Source organism: Leopardus geoffroyi, chromosome B1, assembly GCF_018350155.1.
Source record: "Leopardus geoffroyi isolate Oge1 chromosome B1, O.geoffroyi_Oge1_pat1.0, whole genome shotgun sequence".
In the NCBI taxonomy this organism is placed as follows: Eukaryota; Metazoa; Chordata; class Mammalia; order Carnivora; family Felidae; genus Leopardus; species Leopardus geoffroyi.
Window position 1 is genome coordinate 203,314,580 of NC_059327.1, and position 22,437 is coordinate 203,337,016.

The 22,437-nt window shown below is 68.0% G+C and overlaps 1 protein-coding gene across 7 annotated transcripts; it reads right to left on the reverse strand.

Annotated features, from left to right (window-relative positions):
* Positions 1-431: 431 nt before the first annotated feature.
* Positions 432-22,166, reverse strand: DOK7 (docking protein 7). 7 transcript variants are annotated; one of them, XM_045474705.1, is made up of 8 exons: positions 21,971-22,159; positions 21,854-21,899; positions 14,393-14,623; positions 13,252-13,452; positions 4,882-5,001; positions 3,080-3,199; positions 2,895-2,934; positions 1,773-2,337 (listed from the first exon to the last, which is right to left on the reverse strand). In XM_045474705.1, the coding sequence occupies exons 1-8, from the start codon at positions 22,022-22,024 to the stop codon at positions 1,890-1,892; spliced, it is 1,260 nt and encodes a 419-aa protein (XP_045330661.1). In that variant the 5' UTR covers positions 22,025-22,159; the 3' UTR covers positions 1,773-1,889. The 7 variants fall into 7 exon arrangements, with proteins under 7 accessions (XP_045330660.1, XP_045330659.1, XP_045330664.1 ...); XM_045474709.1 differs by having other exon boundaries at positions 2,225-2,337; positions 13,263-13,452; XM_045474704.1 differs by lacking the exon at positions 2,895-2,934 and having other exon boundaries at positions 432-2,337; positions 21,995-22,159.
* Positions 22,167-22,437: the final 271 nt, after the last annotated feature.

Consider the following 22,437-nt stretch of genomic DNA (forward strand, 5'->3'; position numbering starts at 1 on the left):
GAGGAGCATGCACACACACCACACAGCCCACACCCGTGTGCATTACACATCGCACACAAACATCACACCACACACGACGCATGCGTGCACGTGAACACACACACGTGCACACGCTCCACACCAGACGTGCAAACGCCATGCACACACACGCATGCAAATGTACGCAGCACACTTACCACACATGCACACGCGCTGCACGTGCACGACACACACACGTGCAAATGCATGCACACACACACACACACACGGCTGTCGGGAGCTGCCTTTCCTTTTTCGGGTCTCTGGTGCGTTCAGACTTGAGGCCACTACAAGGCGAGGCCTCATGCTGCTCCCTGTGGCCCACAGGCCCCCAGATCTCAGAGACAGGGGCCCCGCCGGGAGGGCCGGGGCGCGAGGTGGAGAGGACGGGCAGACGGAAAAGAACGAGACCATAAGAAAAGAAAATTTTATTTCCAGTCTAAGGATGTATTACAAACAGCGTCAGACTTCAAAAATGTAAGAGCGACCAACGTCTTCAGCCGACGGTGAAGGTACAAAGCCACGTATGTACAGGTGAGCTGTCTGCCCCCCCATGGGGGTGACTCCGGACAGCGCGGGACGGCGCCAACCGGAGCCCGGAGCCGCACAGGCCCCGCCTCTCGCAGGTGCACGCAGCCGCAGAGCGATGGACAAACCAGGCAACGCAGCCGCACCCCATGCAGGCGAGCAGACAGACGCGGAGGGCGCCCACGTGCCTCCGGATGCCAAGGGACGGGCCCCGGAGGCCCGAGCTCCAGCCTCGAACTCAGCCGGGGGGTGGCGGGGGAGGACGGTGCAGCTTCTAGAGCTTCCACAGGGGCCCCCTGGCAAGCTGGCCCTGGCGGGCTAGCTGGTGGAAGGGACATCGCCCCCCCGCCCCCCCTGCTCCAGGGGCTGCGGCCGCGCCCCCCGGCCCAGCCCTCACCCCGGAGGCTGCGGCTTCAGGGAAAGGCTGGCGGGTGAGCCGTGGACACCCACACCCTAAAGCCCCTGTACCTCCTGAGCCTCAGTTTCCTCCCCCGGTGGACGGGCCAGCAGTGGTGCTGCCTTGCAGAGGAGGGGCGGGGCGGGGCAGATCGGTCAAGCTCTCGTACACACGGCGTGCCGTGCTCCTGGCCTGGCAACCGGGGGTCTGCGGCGGCTGCAGGGGGACCTAACTTTTGTCGGGCGGGGTGACTGTACACTGGAGGGGACGGACCTGAGGCGTGAGAGTGGCCTTCCAGCAGGCAGGCAGTGGCACAGGCCAGCGAGGGGCGCCCCCAGCCTTGCTCACCCCGAGGGCACGGCTTGAGCCACCTAGGACACAGCACCCTCCTGTGCCCCCAGCACCTGATCCTCGGGCTCTGGGACTCTGCCAGCCCCCGGCCTGCCCCGCTTTTCCAGAACGTACTTCCGGCCGCATCCCGGTCAGTCCCGTGGGCCCCCCCTGCAGGCCTCACGCCCAGAGAGGAGGAGGCTCTGGGGTTGTCGCCGCTGTGCCCTCCCCACCGCGCCACACAGCGGCTGGCTCCGCCAGCAGCACAAAGGCGCCCCCTCCCCTCCTGTCGGGAGAGACGAACCAGCCCCCCGCAGCAGCGGGCCTGAGCCACGGCTCTCAGGGAGGGGGGTTTACCTTGAGTCCTCCACAGACGGGACAAGTGGAAAAGAAAGCCGGAGGAAGCCCCGCGTGGGGACTGCCTGCTTCCCAGGCCCCGCCGGGGGCCTCGCTGCCCGGGGCCTCCGCCGCCTGTCCCCGCCGCCTCGCGCCCAGCCAGCCGGAGGGACACCCCGCGGACGCCTGGCCACCCAAGTCCCCGGCCCCTCCGTCGTCGGGGCTGCTTTGTGCGGTGGCGGTCTGGTCCCTGGCGTCCCGGCACAGGCTGCGTGGCGTGTCATAATGTGGCCGCAGGGCAGCGGGCACTTGGTACTCGGCCGTCCCCGGCGGGCAGGCGCACAGGCTGGGGTCGGGCACCCCGGCCACGGGCGGCAGGCTGAGCGAGGACCCGAACTCGTCGCCTGCGCGCCACACGTCCAGGCTGCTGCCCGCGCAGGACGAGAAGCTGCCCGAGTAGGAGGAGTGGCTGCCCGTGGCGATGCCGCTGTCCGACGAGCTCTGGCGGCCGACCTCTTGCAGCTGCCGCGGCCGCAGGGGCTTGGGTGGTGGCCTCGAGGCGCCCGGCGCGGCCTCCCCGGGGGCCTGGGCGGCCGCCGGCCCCGGTCCCTCCTGCGACGTGCCGGCCGAGGACGAGGACTGCTCGGGCCACGCCGTGAGCCGGCTGCCGGCACTGACGTCCGAGTGGCTGGCCTCCGAGGACGAGCTGGACAGGCTGCGGTCGTCCCCTGAGACAGAGGGCAGGGGCGGGGCTGTCGAGGCTGCTCCGGGGCTCGGGCAGACTCGGGGGGTGGGGGCTGGGGGCGACGGTAGGCAGCACCCCCTCTCCGGGATCCCCCTCTGCCCGGAGGCTCACGCAGGTCAGGCCGCTGCCCGACAACAGGCCCCTCACCTCCTCCAGCCCCCTCTACAACCTGTGCCCTCCTCCCGCCCCCTTGGCCACCCACCACCCTCCGGGAACCGACACGAGCCGCCGTAAGGTCGCTGCTCGGTACAGACGGAGACTGCTTCCGGGGGCAGGCCTGGACGGGAAGGGGAGGCCCTGGTCCTCCCGGTGCCCGGCATGGGACTGGCAGCAGAGAGGACAGACGGGCTCCCCACCCCCAGGCAGGCCCCTGGCCGGCCGCCAGCCCCTTCTGTCTGTTTTTCCAAAAACCAAGAGTCACCGGGAGCTGAGAAGGGGCCCTTCTGTCTCAGCACGAATGGTAAAGCTGAGGCAGGAGAGGCCACGGCCTCGTCAGGCCACGCGGCTGGTGGCCGGCAGGGATTCAGACCCAGCTCTCACCGGCTCTCAGGCAGCACCATGCCTCTGCTCAGGGCCCAGGCTGGCAGGTGGTGTGTGTGGCATCACAAGCAAGGAACAAATGAGTGAGCACAGCAGAAGGAATGAATGAACGAATGAGCACAGGGGAGGAACAAACAGGAGCCCAGAGGTCGACCCCTTCCCCGCGGCAGGTGCAGCCCACCTACCTCCGCTCCCCGGCCGGACCACGTGGGAGAGGAGGCTGAGCCGCTTCTCCAGCTTCAGGGCCTCCAGGGCCTCCTGGGCCACTCGCTCCTCCGCGGTGGGGGTCCCCCCAGGGCTCGGGTCTGCGGCAGAGGGAGAGTCAGCAGGGACGCGGCTTCAGCCCCATCCCCACGGGACCCCCAGCCGCAGGCCGCATGCTGTCCAGGACATCACGGGGGACCAGCACCGCCGGGGCCACGCTTGTGCTGATTCTGCCCCAAGGCCACAGCAGGGCCACGGGTGACCCCCAGGAGTCCCAGCTTCTCCCTACACCTACTCGCCAGCTACTGAACACCAGTCTCAGGGCACCCGACCTGCCCCCTCCAGGCCCCCCGGCCACCAGCCTGTGTCCCGTGCCCGGAGCGGGCAGGCCCCTCCAGGGGGCATGGGTCCTGGCAACGCCCGGGGCGGGGACGCCCGCGTGTCCTCCTGACCACTTCCTGTCTGGCAGCCATTGGGGCAGCAAGACACTGGCATCAGACGGGCTCCCCGAGCCCCTCGTCCACATCTGCAAAGTGGGACCGGGCCACGAACGCGCAGGGTATACTCAGGGTGGGGCGGACCCTGCCCTCCCCTCCCGACTGTCAGCATGAGGAGGCCAGCCTCCCTGGGCCTTGGTGTCCACGTGGCTCTGACCGAGCAGGGTCAAGGCAAGGGGACCCCGGACAGCCCGGGGCCTGAGCTGCGGACACAGTGGAGACTGCATGTCAGGAGAGCCTGGTGATCGCGGGGCCTAGACAAAACTCCAGCCAGACACACAGGGCAGACCCCACCGGTCCGTCCACACCGCCCGTCCACACTGTCCTGTGCACACCCTGCTGTCCACACTGCCCATCCACACTGTCCTGTCTACACTATCCTGTCCACACCGCCCGTCCACACTGTCCTGTCCACACCCTGCTGTCCATGCCGCCCGTCCACACTGCCCATCCACAGTCCTGTCCACACCCGCCCATCCACATCCATGATCTATGCCACACCTGTGGTTGCAAGGCAGGAGGGTGCCAGCAGAGGGCGCCACCACACCATCCAGCGGAGCCCAGACTGTGGAGGTTCAGGCCACAGGAGCTACCCCCTGGGTCCCCAGCCCATCCCCGCTGGGCCTGTGTGGGGTGTGGAGGTGGGATGAGGGGCTGCACCCTGGCTGTGCTGCCCACACAAGGAGGCCACAGATGTGAGCTCACTGACCACGTGCTGCACAGCCAGGGGCTGTCTCCCACCTGGACAGCGGGACAAGTGCCACCTCACGGGGCTGTGGGGAGCCCCGGCTATCCTGTGTATGTGCCACCCGGTGTGGCCTTGGGGACCAGCCTCTGCCCCTCCCGCGGCAGCTGGGCTCAGGCCTCCACACAGGCCCCGAGGGGAGGGCAGACCTTCCTCCAGTGGGAGAGAGGGGCCAGAACCTAGGGGTCCAGCCCTGCTCTGAGCCCCCCCCAGTGCCTGGGGCAGCCTGGCCCTTCTGGGCTCCGGCTCCGCCCCGGCCCAGGGCTCTTGACTAACGCGCCCCAGCCACACACCCCCAGTTGAGACTCTGCACACCAGGCAACCTCACAAAGCAGCCTCCGCTCCAGCTCGGACCCGGCCCGTCCTGACCTCAACCCACAGCACCAGCCGTGTGGGGCCAGGCCCCCACGCCAGTCTGGCCCGGAAGGGCAGTGGGGATGCGAGCGGTCGCCCGGGGAGTCCGGCAGCGTGAGCCCTCACCGAGGTCAGCCCACCAGACCCGGCGTCCCCCCTCCAACCCAGGCCACCCTCCCACACGCACCTGGGAGAAGCGGCCGCAGCCCAAAGGGGCCCTTGGTCGGAGAGATGCCGCGGACGATGCAGTCGAACAGGAAGCTGATCTGCTCTCCCTCGGCTGAGGACAGGAAGAAGACTCCGGCCCCTGCAGGGTGGGGACAGACCCTGCTGGCAGCCGGGCCCAGTGGCCGCCAGGAGGGACGGCGCGGGAGCCTGGAGCAGACCCGCAAGATAGCCACACGGGGAGGGAGAGCCCCTGTCGGGCCCCGGCCAACCGCGCCCCGTCCTCCAAACCCACACGGCGCGTCTGGGCGGCCCGGGGAACCTCGCTGCGTCTGGGCGCCCGGTCCCCACTCTTTCTGCCAGCCTCCACGGGCCAGCAGGGGGAGCTGGGCTGCTTTGGGAGGATGTGGCCGCGGGAGGAAGCCCGTGAGGACGCCCCCGGTCACCGCAGGGGCAGGCGACAGGGCCGCCTGGGGCAGGGTCCGCATCCCAGAACGCAGCCAGGAGACCTCCGCCTCGGCAGGTGCCCCCGTCCCGCTCTACCGACCCAGGGCTGCTCTGAGGGGGAGGAAGATGCGAGAGCTAGGCCCGCCCCACAATCGAGGCAGCCACCGCCGCTGTGGCCGGTGACACGTCCCCCCACCGCACAGGCCCCCTTCCCGGCCGTGTTCCGGGGTTAGGAAACCGGGCCACGGCGTGAGGGCTGGGGCTGAGGTCTTGCCCACGGGGCCCCCACCAGCAGAGGGCAGGCCGCGTGAGTCAGCACAGCCCGCAGCCTAACCCCGCCAGGGTGAATGAAATCCCTCACCACCCGCCCAGTGAATGGGGACAGCGGGCCACGTGGACACTCGGCTGCTGTCACCGCACAGGAATCCCTCAGCCCCGCCCTCTGCCCGCCGCCCAAAGGCAGGCGTGCCCGTCCCTTGGCTACAGGCAGACCGGGGTGGGCAGGGGGATGCGTGGGCCGCCGGCCACCATCACGGCCTGCCTTCTCGGGCTCCCAGGGATGCAGGCCAGCCCCGACACGTGGCAGGGCCCCCGTGCCCCTCCGAGGCTGCACCAGGGCTGGGGGGCGTGGGCAGCGCCCTCCAGCTGTGGGCGCTCCATCCGTCCAACGCCCCTGGACCAGGTGACATGCCTGCTTTAACCATGAGGAAACTGAGGCCCAGAGAGGCCGCCGGGCCACCAGGGCACGTGCCGGCACCACGGGGCCTCGGGCCGGACGGATGGGCCCCCGAGCTGGGCCTTGCCAGCCGCCGGCTCGCGCCCCGCCAGTGGCTGAGGGGCCGGGGAGAGGAAGGCCGGGCCTCTAATCCCGAGCTTACAGTCAGCTGGCAGAGGTCACGGCACAGCCAGTCCCCCGACTATAAAAAACCACGTTACGAGGGGAGCGGAGCCGGCAGCCTTCCATCAGGCGTCTGCTGAGCGTCACGCTCCCCGAGGCGCAGCCGGTGAGGCCTGGGAGCCCGGCCGCCACCCCCACACACGCCAGCGGCCTGACGCCAGAGGTTCCCTGGGGACGGCACACGTCTCCCGCCCCCGAGGGAGGCGAGGCCTCCGGGACACAGCTCGCGGGGCGCGGACCGCTGGCTGGCGCTCGGGCTCCCCTCCCCCGCCCCAGGCTCTGGGACACCCGGAGCCCCCTGAAGTGGACGGCACACCTCCCTGTCCCTCAACACCCCCGGCCCCCTGTAATGCCACCTCACCTGTCGGGACCCTGCGTACCTAACGTTGCCTTTCCGGACCCCTGACCCCAGATCGCTCACTCGGGGCCGCTTTTGGGGAGCGCCTCCTCTGGGGCGTCCCCTGTGACACCCCCTTATCTGGGTGCCGTCCTGGCTGCCCAGCCTGGTGTCTTATGGGCAGGGGCCATTTCCAAGGCACTGGGCCCCAGTGTCCAGCCCAGGGGACCCCCAGCACTGGGGTGGGGGCAGAAAGAGGGAAGAAGAGGCAAGCCGACCCCGCTCCCCTGACCCCCGAAAGCGTTGCTTGAATCTCGTTTGCTTGCCTGTTTGCAGGGCCGGAGGACGTAGGGCCACTCCGCCACCTGGCCACTACGGAGACAACCCCTGCTCCGCCTTCCGTCCCCATCCGCAAAGCCCCACCCGAGGGTCCGTGTCCGCGACCATCCTGGGCCTTCCAGCCAGGGCCGCCCACCGAATGCCACTACCCGAGCCATCTGTCTGCCACACGGAGCAGGGACGAGCCACCCCACCCAGACCCCTGACCCACGGGTCACCAGCAATGAAAGAACCACCGAGTTCTGGGGTGTCCCTTGCTCTGCAATAATCAACACAGGGAGACGGGGAGGAGAGTCTGCTGAGCGGGAGGCCAGCCCTTTGCTGAGGGCAGACACTGCGGGCGCCAGGGGCCACAGGCAGACCTCACAGGCTTGGCAAATGCAATCACCCCCAGCCATGATCCCCAGTGGCATGGGTGTTGCACCCCACGGAAAGGGCCACCAGCTCCAAGGGGAAAAAAACACTCTTTCATCCAAACGTGCCATGTTCCCACTTCTGTGGGCTGATGCCCGTTGGAAGTTAGTCCTCAGATGACCTCCCGTGTCCTGACTCTGCCAGCGGGTCAGCATCCCGGCTCCGCAGAGACAAGGACCACATGGTGAAGTCCCACCGGGGAGAGAGTGTTGGAAAGCATCCGGAGGACTTCCGTGCGGAGAAGGTTCTAGAAAGCCCTGTCCAGGCAGCACCAGACCTGCCTGGTGTTAGACTTTCACCTGTGAGATACCCATGGCCTGTGGGTTTCCTAACAGAGTCAAACCTCTACTGATTAGAATTTCATTTTTCTCTGCCCTTGTTTTGGGAGGAAGGATCAAAGTTCAACTAAAGGAGTTCACTTGAAATCAAGTTGTAAATTTCACCCGGTCATCTTGCCCACCAGGAAGACCGTGATTAAAAACAAAACAAAAACGGGGCGCCTGGGGGGCTCCGTCGGTTAAGCGTCCGACTTCGGCTCAGGTCATGATCTCACGGTTCGTGGGTTCGAGCCCCGCGTCGGGCTCTGTGCTGGCAGCTCGGAGCCTGGAGCCTGTTTCGGATTCTGTGTCTCCCTCTCTCTCTGCCCCTCCCCTGCTCATGCTCTGTCTCTCTCTCAAAGATAAACATTTTTTAAAAATTTAAAGCAAACAAACAAAAAAGAAGAAAACGGGCGTTGACGAGGCGGGGTGGGGGACCCGGAACCCCGTGCACCGCCAGCGGGAACGCACCCGTTTGGTGCAGCCCCTGCAGAAAACGGCACGGAGGCGCCTCCGAAACTCAAACACAGAACCACCATCCGGCCCAGCAATCCCACGTCTGGGGGCCCCAGAAGGAGCTGCAAGCAGGATGCGAAAGGGGCACCCGACCCCCACGTGCACAGCGGCATCAGTCGCAAGAGACAAGGCAGGAAGAAACCAGGAGTCCACCGACAGAGGAAAGGACACACACGGCGTGGTCCATCCACGCAGTGGGATGTCAGCCTCGAGGAAGGACCCCCTGCCACCTGCCACCGCGGGGATGGGCCTGGCGGACACGATGCTCACGAAGGCACAGATACCGCGTGGTCCCACTGCCCCGAGGGGGAGCCAGGTCATCGAGACAAAGTGGACGGTGGGCGTCAGGGGCCGGGGGAGGGGACACGGGGGTTAGCGCTCACTGGGGCCAGTGTCAGCGGGGGAAGACAGAAGACTTCTGGGATGGAGGGTGGGGACGGCCGCATGACCCTGAACGTACCTGATGCCTCTGAGCTGTCCGCCTAACTATGGTTAAAATGGTAAATTCTGTGCTATGTATATTTTGCCCCAGTAAACAAACAGAACAAACCCCTCCTCCAGGAAGCAGGCTCTGTCCTGCCCGTGCCCAGGAGGCCCCCCGCACCCTCTTCACAGCCACCAGTGCAGGACGGAGCCCACACTGCAAGGCACTTAACGTCCTGGCAGCCACTCCTGCTAAGTGCCCGGCACGTGCCCCGATCGCTGTGACAACCCTGCACACGCACATGCACACACACACACGCACACACATGCACATGCACACACACGTGCACACGCACATGCACACACGCGCACACACCCACGTGCACACATGCGCACGCACATGCACCCACGTGCACACGCGCGCACGCACATGCACACACGTGCACACGCGCGCACGCACATGCACACACACGCACCCACGTGCACACGCACATACGCACACACACGCACATGCACACACACGTGCACACACGCGCACACACCCATGTGCGCACACACACGCATACGTGTCCCTGGGGCACAACGGCCCGGGCAGGACCCAGCACCACCCTGGGCAGAGTGTAGGGACATTGCCGGGTGAGCCTCGGCACTGGGTTCCGTTCCCGAGTAGGGGTGGCCTGTCTCCCTCGACGCCCAGCTTCCTGCAAGGTCCAGCTGAGGCCGCTCCTCGGTGACCCACCTTCCTCTCGGGCAGCCGGGCCGCCCTGGCCCCACGGCCACACTGGGTACCTGGGCACTCCCAGCTCAGGTAAGAGGCTCCTCAGGGCAGGTCTGGGATCGTCCACTTCCCTGTGTCTCCCCGGGGCCAGCTGAGGGCTCTGTCCATCAGCCCGTTCTCTCAAATGGTGTCCTGAGTGACCCAGCAGCCAGGAGGCCAGAGGCACCCTGCCAGCCTCCAGAGGCAGCCCCCGTGCCCCAGGTCCGGTGTTCAGGGCTGCTGTGGGAGGGCAGCAGAGGGCGTCGGCCGGCGTCCTCCCCATCCCTGCTGTGGGACACGGAGCTGAGCCGTGGCTGGGAGCCTCGGGTGGAGACGCCAGCCCAGGCCCTGCTCTTTCCACGGAGCCCAGGGCCTCCCAGAGCCACGCCAAGGCTGGGAGACTCAGACTGACTCTCTGCCACCAGGAACATTGTGTCAACGGTGACCTGCTGACCCAGAGCCATCGGGGAAGGCGGGGCTGATCCCATCGCCCCAGTCTATGCAGGGGGCCGGTCGGGCTTATCACAGGGATCTCCCCCTGAAAGAGCGGGACTCGGGGTCCCCTCTGGGGTGCTGGAGTCTGTGCCCCACCCACAGCTGCCCTGGGGACCGGAAACGTCTCATACCTGTCTCAGACGGGCTCTGAGTTCTCCCCGCCTGGCCACGTGCTCCCCAGCCCCAACCCCAACTTGGCTTGGAGAAGCCACCGAACACGTCCCCTCCTCTGCCCACATTCCCGGGCTCAGAGACCAGGGTTTCAGCCAGCTCTGCCGGGACCACCCGGCATTCAGACCACCAGATCCCAGGGAGGCCGAGATGACGTATCAGCTGGACAGCACAGGTGCTTTAAATACACAAAAAGAGAGTTTCTCCCGGTTTAAGCCTTCGTCCTTTACTCGCTTGAAAGTCATTTAAAAATGCTCACTGTGCCCCAAGAGGCTGAAGCAGTGAGCTGGACGGAGGCCACTCCCAGGACATGGGCGGGGTGTTCCTGAGGGTCACCGTCCACGACGTGCCTCTGCCACAGGCTCGGGGACCTTTCTGCCACCTGCTGAATTCCTCAGCATCCAAGGACCCTGATCTTTTGCAAATGCAGCTGGCTCATGTGGATGTGGAAATGCCCTCGAGATGCCCTTGACCGGGGGAGGGGGGCCGCCAATGCAAGGGACAGAGACCTCCTCTGGGCCCCTCCTGGACACTTCCACTGGCCTTCAGGCCCAGCTTGCATGCCCATCCCGGGCTCTGGGTGGCTCCCTTTCTCCCATTCCCTTTCACACCCCTAAGCCCTAACCACACACCGTGGGCCGTCCCCAGAGACAGAGAGGCCACACTGGGAGACCCTGGACTCCCAGCCAACAAGCCCACTCCCATTCGACTCCGAACAGGCCACTGTCCACGTGCAGGCCACAGAGAGAAAATGCCCACTTGGAAGGTACCCAGAGCCACACGGAGCCCCCACGTACCCGGCCTGATGCCCCCCTTCGCCTCCCAGGCCAGGACCCCACCTCCACACCCTCCAGGGTCCTGACCCCACCCCTGACAGTCACACCAAATGTCTCAGCTCTCTGAGAATTTCCTGCTCTCTGGAGAATTGTCTGTGGCCGAGGGCCAATGGGATGTGGTCCTGGGGGGCGCGCGGGCCGGGCTCGGGCTGTACCAGGGGAGGGAGACGATGTGAATTCCTTACACCCCAGACCTCCCAGGTTCCCCCCATGATTCCAGCCCAGCTCTCTGTCCTCCAGATTAAATGCGCCCAGGGCCATGGGGCCGTCAGGAACCAAATTCTAGAGCCTTCACATCATGGGTTGAATGGTGTCCCCAAAGGCTAGGTTATACCCGAAAATGTGTCACTTGACCTCATTTGAAAAAATGGCCTTTGCAGGCATAACCGAGGGAGGTGAGGCGAGGGCATCCTGGATTGTCGGGTGGCCCTAAATCCGGTGACTCGTGTCCCATGGAGTCGGAAGAGAAGGCCCCGGGCGATGGCCAAGTGACGACAGACGAGAGACTGGAGTCACGTGGCCACAAGCCCAGGGCCTCCTGCGGCCTCCAGGGGCCGGAAGAGGTGGGAGGGAGGCTCCCTGGAGCCTCTGGAGGGAGCCAGCCGGGCCCACACCCTGACTTGGGACAGAACCGTGAGGGAACCATTTCTGTTGCTCTGAGGCTCCAGTTTGGGATAATTTGGTCCGGCCACCCCAGGACACCGACTCACGCCCCGCCCTGGACCTGAACTACCCTCCCTCCCCCCGGGACGCCCGGGCCTGAGTGGCCCGGTGGTCTGAGCACACGTGCAGGGGTGCGCCGTCCCTCCACCCGCAGCCCTGCATTGAGGACAGCGTAAAGCCCAGCTTACGTGGGCAGAGCCGTGCGAACTTGTCCCTGACAACAGAGCCGCACGGGACCTGTCCCCCCAGGCGTTTGGCCGGCGGCCTCCGCACAGCCAGGGGCAACAGGGAAGGCTGAATCCCTAGCACGTCTGCGCTCCCGGGTCAGCGTCCCGCAGCGGGGTGGGCGTCCGGCCCGCCCGGGAACAGCATCAGGACGGCCCCAGAAGGGCCCCCACTGCATTGCCGGCAGCCCAGGGAAATCACAGCAGCCTCTGCCCACCAGAACCAAGGCCCGACGTCCGGCGCTATTGATCGGCAGGAGGGAGCCCACCCCGCAGGAGGGAGGCCTCCGAGGGAAAACGTCGGTGCGTCCTATCACATGACGGCTGGTCCTCCTGACCGGCCTCCCTGGGGGCACACGCCGGCGGCGTGCACCCCGTCCTCAAAGCAGCCCCACATAATGCCCCCTCCTCCGGGGGAGAGCCAGCGCACCGTGGCCCCCGGCTCTGACCACCCACACAGCTGGGTGAGGGTCCCCTGCCCCCCGCCCCGCTCTAGACCCCAGAGCGCTGGGACCTCCACTGTGCCGAAACCAGGGGTCCCAAGGGCGCATCCAGCAGGGGGCAACAGCAGGTGTCTCACCCGTCCCCGATGCCGGCCCAGAGGAGGCTCCCCGGCAGCTGGGCCCACCCCGCGGCTGCAGGGGCCACCGCCCAAACTGCCCCAGCAGGGCTCCGGCCTCACCTGCTTGTTGGTCTTTGAGGCTGACGACTTTTCTCCTGGACATAGGGCCCCGCAGGCTGGGTGCCACACAGGGCCGGCCCCTACCTCGAGACCTGCTGGGACACGGCCCCAGCCGGCCAGGTCCCCCCTGCCCGCCCTTTGCAGAGCGAGGGCCCAGCTGGCCGGCACGCACACGGCCCCAAGCACAGCCCCTCTACCGGGGGGATCCCGGCAGGACCCAGGTCCCAGAGCCCGGTGGACGCCACCCAAACCTGGCCAAACGCGTGTGACAGACCCTGCTGTGAGCCCCTGCGGTCGTCACCCTCACGTGAGCCTGTGGGGTGGGGGACTGGTGCCCCTCTGTGGAGCACGCAAGGGAGCGGGCCCCCATCGCCATCCGGGGGGGTCCCAGGCTGAACGGAGATGGGGGTGCACAGCTCCCCCCCACCCCAGCACACCCAGCGGCCCTCGGGGCTCTGAGCGGGGCACATCTGTAACATCGGGACAGCTTTTCACCTACCCCTGCCCCACCCCCGGGCATGGTGTGTCCACGGGGCATCCTTGGTCCACACGTGTCCCGGCATACCCCCCCACCCCCACACACATTCATTCTTCCCCCCTTTTTCGTTTCTCACTCAGTCCGAACACTGACTTCAGGCACAAGGCCATGCGTCGTGACAGGCAGGCCTGGCTGCAGGGGTGCGGGTGGGCTGCAGCCGGAGGGGCCGTCCTCCCTCCTCGGTGGCCTCAGCGCTGAGCACTGGGCTGTGAGACACCTGGCCTCGCCCACCACGTTTCCAAGACGCCAGCCAAGCAAGCACACGGGTGGGGCGGGCGGCTCCAGGCCGAGGGTTTTGGGGTGAAGCCGAACTCCGAGCGGCCCCGCATACTTACAGTACCCACACCTGGTCCCGCCTTCGAAGATGAATCCGCTGGGCACGGCCCCGTAGCGCCGGAGGTCAGACAGCTTCCACTGCCCCGCGACAGCCGGAGGGATGTCCCTGGCCACGACGAGGACGTCGTTGCAGAGGTGAAGGGTGGCAGGGCCGCTCTCCAGCTTGGTGCCTGGAGCCACCGTCACGTGGAACCTGTGCACTGAGAGCAGGGCAGGGGCGAGAGGGCATCACTGGGAGCAGAGGCCCGGCAGAGGGGGCAGCTCCCAGGCGTCCGTCCTGAAGGCGGGATGCCCTCAGCTCCCGGCCCGGGCACCTGCCACTACCTCTGTTTGGAGGCAGGCAGGCCTTCGGGGGGGGGGGGCCACCCTGCCCACGCCCCCCGTCCTCACAAGCTGGACTCGGCCTCAGCCGGCTCCCGAGAGAGCCCCCTCCTCGGGCCCCCCCAATGCTCAGCGGCAGAGGCCAGTGAAACTGTAACGATTATTCTAAGCAAATAAAAACGCAAAAGTCCACGAGGAGCCAAGTATCAAAGGTTTGAATAAAGACAAGGCTGCTCAGGGTTTCGGGGTTGGGTCAGGAAGGAAGGGGAAGGGCCGTGCAGGCTGGCAACCTGTCCTCCCCCCAGATGTTGGTGTTCATCACGGGCTTGTGCGAGATCTTGACGTTTCTAAAGGCTGTGCTCCTTGGCGTCCGCTGTGAGGGCCGCCCGCCCCCATCCGGGCCCTCCTCTGGGCCCGGCCTGGCCACCCCGCCTCCCTGGCTCAGGCACCCCCAGCGGGGTGCAGCGGGACGCTGACTGTGGCCTCGCTCCCCCAGAACCTGGCTCCGGGCCGGGGAGGGGCCGAACGGCAGGCCTGTGGAAGCTCCCTCTGCTTGGCCAGCACCCGCTCGGGGTAAAGGCTCTACTTCTGATGGGATCGAGTCAGGAGCTCGGAAGGTCCCGGGGCCCCAGCTGCTGCCCCCCACGCCCCTCCCCTCACAGGCCCCGAGCGCGACCGCACGCCCCAAGCACAGAGCCTGGGGCGGGCAGGTGCTCGGCAAACCCTCCCACATCGCACCCTGGAGTCGCATCGCGGCCCCTGCGGCCTGTGGATGAGGGCCCCATGGGACGCGGCGTCTGTCGCCCTGGCCTCACTCACCCTCCCCGAGCGCGTAGCGGATCCGGGCGTCCCAGGCGCACATGGCCTCGCGGCTGTCGAAGCCCAGCATGACGGCCTGGGACAGGCAGACGATGGCCAGCGTGTGGGCCAGGCCCTCGTAGGGCAGGCCGGGCTCCAGGCCGCAGATGTCCTCCAGCATCAGGCTGCTGCGCTCCCGCAGGCCCTTGGCTCGCTCAGACTTGTCCTTGTAGGCCAGCATCAGGAGGCAGTCTGCGAGGGCGCCGGACGAGGCTCGGTGGGCCGGCAACACCACGCCCCAAGCCCCCGGCGTCCCCGCCCGGAGAGTCCCGGCTTTGAGGTACGACCCCAAGCGAGCCGCCCAGCCGCCCTGAGGAGGCACCGTCTCTTCATCTTCCAGGGGCGTCGCCCACCCTGCACGGCCCACGGGCCGCAGGGGCAGAAGTGGGCCCGGGACACGTGGGCCCGACCCCATCCCCCACCCTGCCCCGGGCTCTGGGACCCACAGGGGCCGCCGGGCCCACGGGAGCTGCGGCCCGAGGCCCGCAGGGACGGGCCCCCTTCCCGTGCACCTCCTGGGTCTCTCGTCCTCCAGGGGGCGCGCCGGACTCCGGCCCTCGGGGAGGAAGCCACTGCCCCCTCGGGCCCACTGCCGGACCCCATGCCGGCCCGCCCGCAAGACTGGCAGGTGCCACGCCTCGGTCCTACAGTCCCCGTTTTCCCTCGGCATCATGGTCGCCGGCCCCGTCATCCCAGCGGGACAGCAAGCCAGAGCCCCTGAGGCCGCACGCAGCCCCGGGCGCGGCCCCCACGCCGTCCACCTGCACCAGTCCAGGCACGCCACAGAGGATCAGATGGCCCTGGGCCCCCCGCGGGCCTGCCTAACGGGGCGTCCCCACCTGCCTGGGCCCCGGCCACCCGTTCTTCTGTGAGGGTGGAGGGCTCGGGGGCCCGACGTGATGCCGAGGCACCTTTCGGCGTGAGACGCCCCAAATCCCACGAGAAAGCTGGAGGAATCGGGCCCCTGGCGAGAGCCGGAGAGGATGGGGGAGGAAGCTGTGGGGACCCCGCGGGAGGGGCGCGGTGACGTTCCCACTCTGGCCTCTGAGAGCAGGCCCCCCCCAACCCACGTGACCACCAAATCCCGCAAGGACTCGACACACACGGATCATCGCGGCCGAATCGGGGACAAGTCACGGTTGTGAGCCACGTGCTTCCTGCCGTGCGAGGCCCGGCAAACCACAGCCACGGCCCCTCCGAGGGCCCACGGGGGTCCACAGACCTCCCCGGTCAGGGCCAGAGGGCAGCGCCAGCCCCCGACGCACCTCTGTCCTTGCGGCACGAAGCGGCCGCAAAGTCGGGGGGACCGCGAGCCGGCTGCCCGTCCCGCTCGCAAACCCGTCCTTCGTGTCTGAGACGCTCACATCAGGAAAAAGCAAACACGTTCCCGTTTTGAGGGGGAAAAGCCCAGAAGCCACAGAAACCCACGTGCTCCCCGGAGCCTTCTGGTGTGTGTTCTCTCCCAGGACCAGCCCGGGAAGAGGCTGTGGCTTAGGCCCACTCCCTTTGGGAGCTCACAGCCGGGCCACAGAGAAATAAGGCACACGGGCTGCAAAGGACACGTGTCATTGCAGACACATCCCCTCACGTGTCACCAGAGAAGTCAGGCCCCGGAGCCAAGAAAGAGCCTGGGTAAGGGCCTCCGCCCAGGACGAAGGGAGCCAGGGAGGGCTGCAGGGAGGAGGTAGCACACGTGAGGACAGCCCCGCCTCCCGGCCCCCACGGCCCCGGTCCCTGGTCCGACAACCAGCTGCCACCCGGTCCCTGCAGCAGGCTCCGCGGTCCCTCGCAGTACTTTTTCTAGCCGTGTCTGTGCCTTGTCCGGTTGCTGTCCCCACTCCCACCAGCCCCGCGGGTGGGCTCTTGAAGGCAGGCCCCCTTCCGCTGTGCACAGTGACATCCCCGGTGCCCCGCATGAGGACGGTGCGGGGTGATCTGTCACTTTAGGCCCGGCCCGACCTGCACGGCAGAGCGAGGCTGTCACCTCCTTTGTTCTAGGAGTTATGCTCCCAGGAATAGAGCCACAAGCAGGGTCAGCACACCTTCCTGAAAAGAGCCAGACAGTAGCTGTTTGGCTTCATGGGCCACACAAGGTCCGTCGCGGCGGCCCGACTGTGAGGACGACAGAGTAACACGCGAGTGAGTGGCCGTGTTCCGATACAATTTTACTACAAGCGGCCCGCCGTGGCTCGGGGCTGCAGTCGGCCGACTCCGGGGCTAGAGTCGAGTCGGCTACAAGGGCCACGCCCTCCGGCTGCCTCCCGTGGCGTGGCCGGGCGGGCGCCCCCATCCCAGACGTGAGCACCCGTGGGACGGGTTTTGGGGGCCCGCGTGTGAGCGCCACACGTGTCCCCGAGCCTGTCCAATCTCCTCGGGGCTGAGCAGCCGCCATCCCGTCCCGCACGGACACAACCGCGGGCACCCTCGCCCATCCGCCGGGGGCCGATCAGGCCCCGGAAGACGCGTCCACGCCTGACCCCAGAGCGTGGGAGCACCACCTTATTGGTCAAGTTAAGGACCTCCAGGCGAGGTGGTCCCGGGTCGTCCGGGGGAGCCCAGATCTAACCGCGAGCGTCCTCACAAGGCACAGGCCACAGGACAGACGCAGAGAAGAGGAGGCCACGTGAGGACTGTCGCAGAGTGATGGGGCCGCAGGCGGAGCGCCTCAGCCGCCAGGAGCTGGAAGAGGCGGGCGGGAGCCTCCCCAGGGCCTTCCGCGAGGAACGTGGCCCTGCCGACACCTTGATTTTGGACCTCCAGCCCCGGGGACTGTGAGAGAGCGGGTCTCTGCAGCCCAGGAACCTGGGACGTCCTCCAAGTCACCGCTCGCGTTTCTAAACGTGGACGGAAAGGCTGGGCACGGCCACGGCCACGGCCTGGTCTCGGCCGGAGCAGCTCAGGTCCACCCCATGCTCGGTGCTCCGAGCCCCCCAGCAGCTCGGCTGGGACCGTGGGGAGGGGGCTGGGTGGACGCGGTGACTGTGCAGCCCATGGGGCCCTGCGACTGCAGCTGCTCCCGCCACGTCCCAGCCACGTCCCCGCCACGTCCCTGGGGGCAATGAGTTGGTCTTATTTTTAAAGCCCGCCCCCGGGGGGCAGTGCACCAGAGGAAGAGAAATTCTCCCTTCCTGCCCGTGACAAAGCAGGGTCAGCCTGGGTGGGGGGGCCACTGACACTGCCTGCACCCCGCAGACACAGGGCTGAGGAACGCACCCTCCCCCGCCAGACAGCCCCACGGGGCACCCCACGGCCGCGCCCCTCACGAGAAGCCCAGAGGGACGGGTCCTGCAGTGAGGCCTCCGGGTCAGCGGCTCAGGGAGCACACCGGGCCACCCACTGGAAGGGCCTCTATCCAGCTCCTGTCCACGCGGGCGGGGTGCACCCTGCTCACAGCAGGAGGGCTGAAGGGTCTCTGTGACGTGCCTCCAGGCGCGGGAGACAGAGCCGTCCACGAGCCCAGACAGGGCGTGGCCCAGGGCAGCGGGCGGCTCCCTGGAGCACGTGGGGCCATCACGGTGAAAGGAGGCAGAGGAGGCAAGGAGGTAAACCGAGGCACCGAGGGCTGACAGGCGCACACACACATGCACTCAGCCACACAACACACACAGACATCCACGCACGCACACACTTACACGCACGCCTCCACGTGACTGCTGTGGCCGCCGGGCCCCTCCCTGTGCACGGTTTCCGGGGTGGGAGGCTGGCTGACCCCGTCCACGACTGTCGACCCACCCCCAGAGCTCAGAGCCCCCGCTTTCCGTCTGCGGGATGGATGCCACCCACCGGGCCCAGGCCAGGTGCTAACACAGCCTCGCCACCCTGCCGGCGAGCTCAGGGTGGCCTGGCAGGGGACCTCAGCGCGGGCCTGGGACAGCCCCACAGCATCACTCGGCACTGGGGAGATGGCTCGCCCCTGGGTCCGCCCCTGTCCTCCAGCAACTTCCACCTTGCCGGGACCCCTCAGAGCCTTCCCACACCTCCCACCCTGTGCCACAGGCTGGTGCGTCTCCCCAGAAGCCGTTGGCCCAGTTCATTGTGCTTGTGAGCAGACAGGGGACGCAGGGGACAGAGCCCAGCCCTCATAGAGCTGACACCCAAGAGGGGACAGGGTCAAAGGAGGCCACCATGGGAAGTACTGTTGAGGGGATGGCAGTGGCTGCGGGGGCCCCAACGCGGGGCCGAGACTCTCCCAGAGGGCACAACAAAAATGACTCCCAAGTGATGCAAGGAGCCAGTGCGGCAGCCCTGCAGGGATCGGTGCTGTGCTACAGGGAACAGCCAGTGCAAAGACCCAGAGGTAGGAACCCAGAGGGCCTGCGGGCAGGAGAGGGAGGGAAGAGTGGCCCACGCTGTCTGCTGGTCAGGAGGGCCTGGTGAGCCCTGGGGGCTGTAGGCAATGGGGGCTCAGCCTGGCTGAGCCCGGAGAAGACGCCTGGGGTGAGAGCAGAAGCCTCCAGGCTCCTGCGGCTGGTCGGGCAAGACGTGCTATTGGCCCAGGCTGGCCAGGGTCAGGCTCCGCATTAACCATGATGACAGCCTGACGGGACCTTCCCCACAGGACTTCTCCGGGGGCAGGAAGAGCAGCCATCACACTGGATTGCGGGGGGGGGCGGGGGGGGGCAGGGGACGCCCTGGGAGGGGGCTGCGGGGGCGGGGCTTGGGCCACTCCGTCCTGGACACGTGAGCCGGAGAGGCCCATCGGACACCGCACACGCAGGCGGCTGGACGTGGGCGTCTGGAGATGTAAAAATAACCGTGGGGTCATGAGCCCTCGGATGCGCTTGCGGCCAGGGCCGGAGAGCCTCGGGGAGGGCCGGCTGGGGACAGGCAAACCTCCGGGCCTCCAGGCTCAGGGAGAGGCCGGCCCAGAGGGTGGAGACGGAGGTGGACGCCCACGAGACGCGGCAGAAGTGGCTGCTGGATTCAGCCCTCGTGTCACGGTGACCTTGACACGGTGCCTTCAGCACAGCAGCTGGAAGAGCCCAAGGGGACCCCTGCTGAGGGGGCGGCAGCCTGGGGGCAGCTGGGAGCAGCCGGGAACGGGGCCGAAGCCGGGAGGGCCCTCGCTGAGCCTCAGGCCCAGGATGGAGTGTGGGCCCAGCCCGTCTGGGATCCGACCCAGGAAGGAAGCAGTTCACGGTGCCGGAGGGGGTGGGGGGGCGTGCAGGTCTGTGCGGCTCACAAGGACGGGCCACCCAGAGAGCACAGGCATCAGCGGGGACACGCAGGCTGTCGGTGCTCAGCTCTCCCGCCTGGTGGGCCACACATGCGCCCTCAGCCGGGAGCACGGCGAGAGCCGCGTCTGGACTGGTCCAGGTCACACGGTGTGTGCGGGCGGCACTGAGATCTGAGCTCGGGGTTCCCTAACTCCCGGTCCTGAACCCGGGGCTGTGGGGATCCCAGGCCCCTTCTTCGATGTCCCCACGGGGACAGGAAGGCTGGCCACCACTCACACTCTGTCCTGGGCTGCCTGTCCGGCCTGGGACTGAGCCCATTCCCGTGGGACACAGACCCTCCCCGTCACCAGCACCTGGTGCCTGGCCCACCTCAGAGAAGCTGCCGGCCGCACGGGGCACGTGCCGAGGCCCCGCTCCCCGTGAGTCTGCGTGGCCCCGGGTGTTGCCCACGGCAGCTGGGCTCACAGCCCCCACCAGGCTGCCTCTGGCTGGCGATGCGGGGGTCCTTGCCATCCAGGACTGTGGGCAGGGATGGGGGTGGGGGAGCCATCCTGGGTTCAGGGACACGAGCTGATGGATGCACAGCTCAGAGGGGCGGGAGGGAGCCCACCTTCCATTGCCCCTAATCCCCTCCCACCCCGCCGGGGCTCAGGGGCTCAGGGGCTCTCCAACGCAAGGCCCCGCCTGGGGCGTCCTGCCCTCTCTCCTCCCACGGCCCCCCTCAAATCCAGAGCTGGCTCCTCTGCGGGAGGCTCCTCCCTCCCCACATCCGGAGGTGCTCTCCACACCGGCCCCGCACTTCCTACCGCTTCTATGCACGTGGGAGAGCCCAGGCAAGGCGCCATGGACACCAAGTCCTACAGACCCAGATTCTGGATGCCGGGGACCCCTGCACACTCCCCGCAGTGCAGAAGGACCCTCCCTCCTCAGGCAGGCCCACGCCAGGCTCCAGCAGGAAGCTCTCTCGGATCCTGAGGTAAAATCCACCTCCAGGGGCTGCAAATCACACCCTCCCACGTGAGAGAGGGAGGAAGGCCACAGAGACCACCTGTGGGGCTGCTCCTCAGGTGGGGCCGTGCAGGCCCCCCCTGCTCCCCCCCCACCCCATCCCACCAAGCAACCTGCCGCCAGCCCCCCACAGCCACGAGCCTCTTCAACGTTTCCGAGGGCCTCTGCCCCGCTGCCCTCAGCCTGGGCCTGCCTCTCCATTCCCTGCCTTCCAGGGGCCACTCGGTGTCCCCACCCCTATGCCTCCTCTACCGGGCCTCCCTGGAGCTTCCCCTGGACAAGACCCCCGGGGCACCAGGCACAGGGTCTTTGCATGAAGAACAGACTGGCTGAACGAGCCGTCAAGCCCGGGACCCCTTGGAGGGGAAGCTGAGGCCCAGGCAGGAAGAGGGTGTCCAGGACCAAAATCAGGCCCTCTATTGCAACTGTGGGCAGGCGCAGGGCAGGGAAGGGGGAGGGGACCCGGGAGGGGGGACCAGGGAGGGCGCCCACCCCCCACCCCCTTCCAGGGAAATGGCAGACACCCCAGGCGTCCCGGAAGACATTCCAGCAGTCCCACATGGGTGAGGCAGCGTGCACTCACACCCCCAGCACCCCACACAGACCCCAGGGTGCTTGGGTCCGCTCCAGGGCACCTGTCTCCCCAGACAGCTGCAGCCACACGGCTCCCGCACCTCCCGAAGCACAAGAATGAGAAGCCCAAGTTCGGGGCTCTCCCGCGCGGGCCTGGCCTTCCCCCACCCCCCACCCCCAGAGCTGCTCCCCCCAGCCAGGGCAGACTTTTCTCGGGCACAGAGGCAACACAGTTCCCACCTGGTGGCCCAGCCTCTGCCCACCTGGGGAAGGTGGGAGCGCCCCCGGGTCAGCGCCGCCGGCAGTGTCCAGACTGGGTTCCGCGGCACCACTCGCCCCCACCCCCCTCCACAGGGCGCACAAAGCCGGCCCCTCCCCCCCCGGGGCTCCCTGCTGCGTGTTGGGGGAGGGGAGAGCACGCCCGCACCGGCACTCGTGACCCCTCCAGCCTCCGCTGCCCCCAGGCCCCTCCCGGGGAGGTGCGGGCGCCGGCGGGTCCCGGCGTCGGGCAGGAGGAGGCCGAGGCGGCGGCGCTCTCCGGTTACAGCCCGCGCGGCGCCGCCGGCTATTTCGGGCGAGCTGGCCGCGCTCCGGGCCGGCGCCCGAGGCCGCGGCGCCCCGCGTCAGCCCCGCGCCCCGCGCCCGCGCCCCGCGCCCCGCTCACCTGCCACCGGCGACGGCTTGCGCAGCACCAGCCACCTAGTCTTCCACTGCGGGGACAGAGGGAGCGTAAGCGGCCGCCGCGCCCCGCGCCCGCCCCGCGCCCGCCGCGCGCCCCGACCTTCTTGCCGTCCCGCAGCTTGACCTGGCCCTCCACCAGCGCCGCCTCGGTCATCTTCTGTCATGGTTCCCGCGGCGCCCGCCGCGCCTCTCCCCGCCGCCCCGCGGCCGCCCGGCCCAGGGTCACTTTCAAAATAGCTCCGGGCGGGCCGAGCGCAGGGCGGCGGGGGCGGGGCGCGGGCGGGGCGCCGGTCTCCCCCTGCGCCGCCGGCCCCGCGGGGCACCTGCGGCCACCTGCGGCCCCGCCCTCCGGAACCCGGCCGCCTGGGTCGGACGCCGCGCCCCCACCGCCCGGATGGGGGCGCGGGGTGGGGGTGGGGGTGGGGGCGGCTTCCCGTCCAAAAGCAGAGGCCACGACCTGGCAACTGGAGACACGTTCACGGGGCGTCTTCCCCCCACCTGGCTTCACCCTCCGGCACCTGCCCCTCCCACCGCCCCAGGGCTGTCACCAGACACCCCCGACAACCC

Coding starts and splice junctions, on each gene's coding strand:
- DOK7 (XM_045474703.1), bottom strand. CDS start 22,024: ATGACCGAGGCGGCGCTGGTGGAGGGCCAGGTCAAGCTGCGGGACGGC. Junction 21,900..21,970: donor AGCTGCGGGACGGCAAGAAG/GTCGGGGCGCGC, acceptor CTGTCCCCGCAG/TGGAAGACTAGGTGGCTGGT. Junction 5,002..13,251: donor CGGGACCAGGTGTGGGTACT/GTAAGTATGCGG, acceptor CCCACCCTGCAG/GGGCCGGAGTCTTCTTCCTG.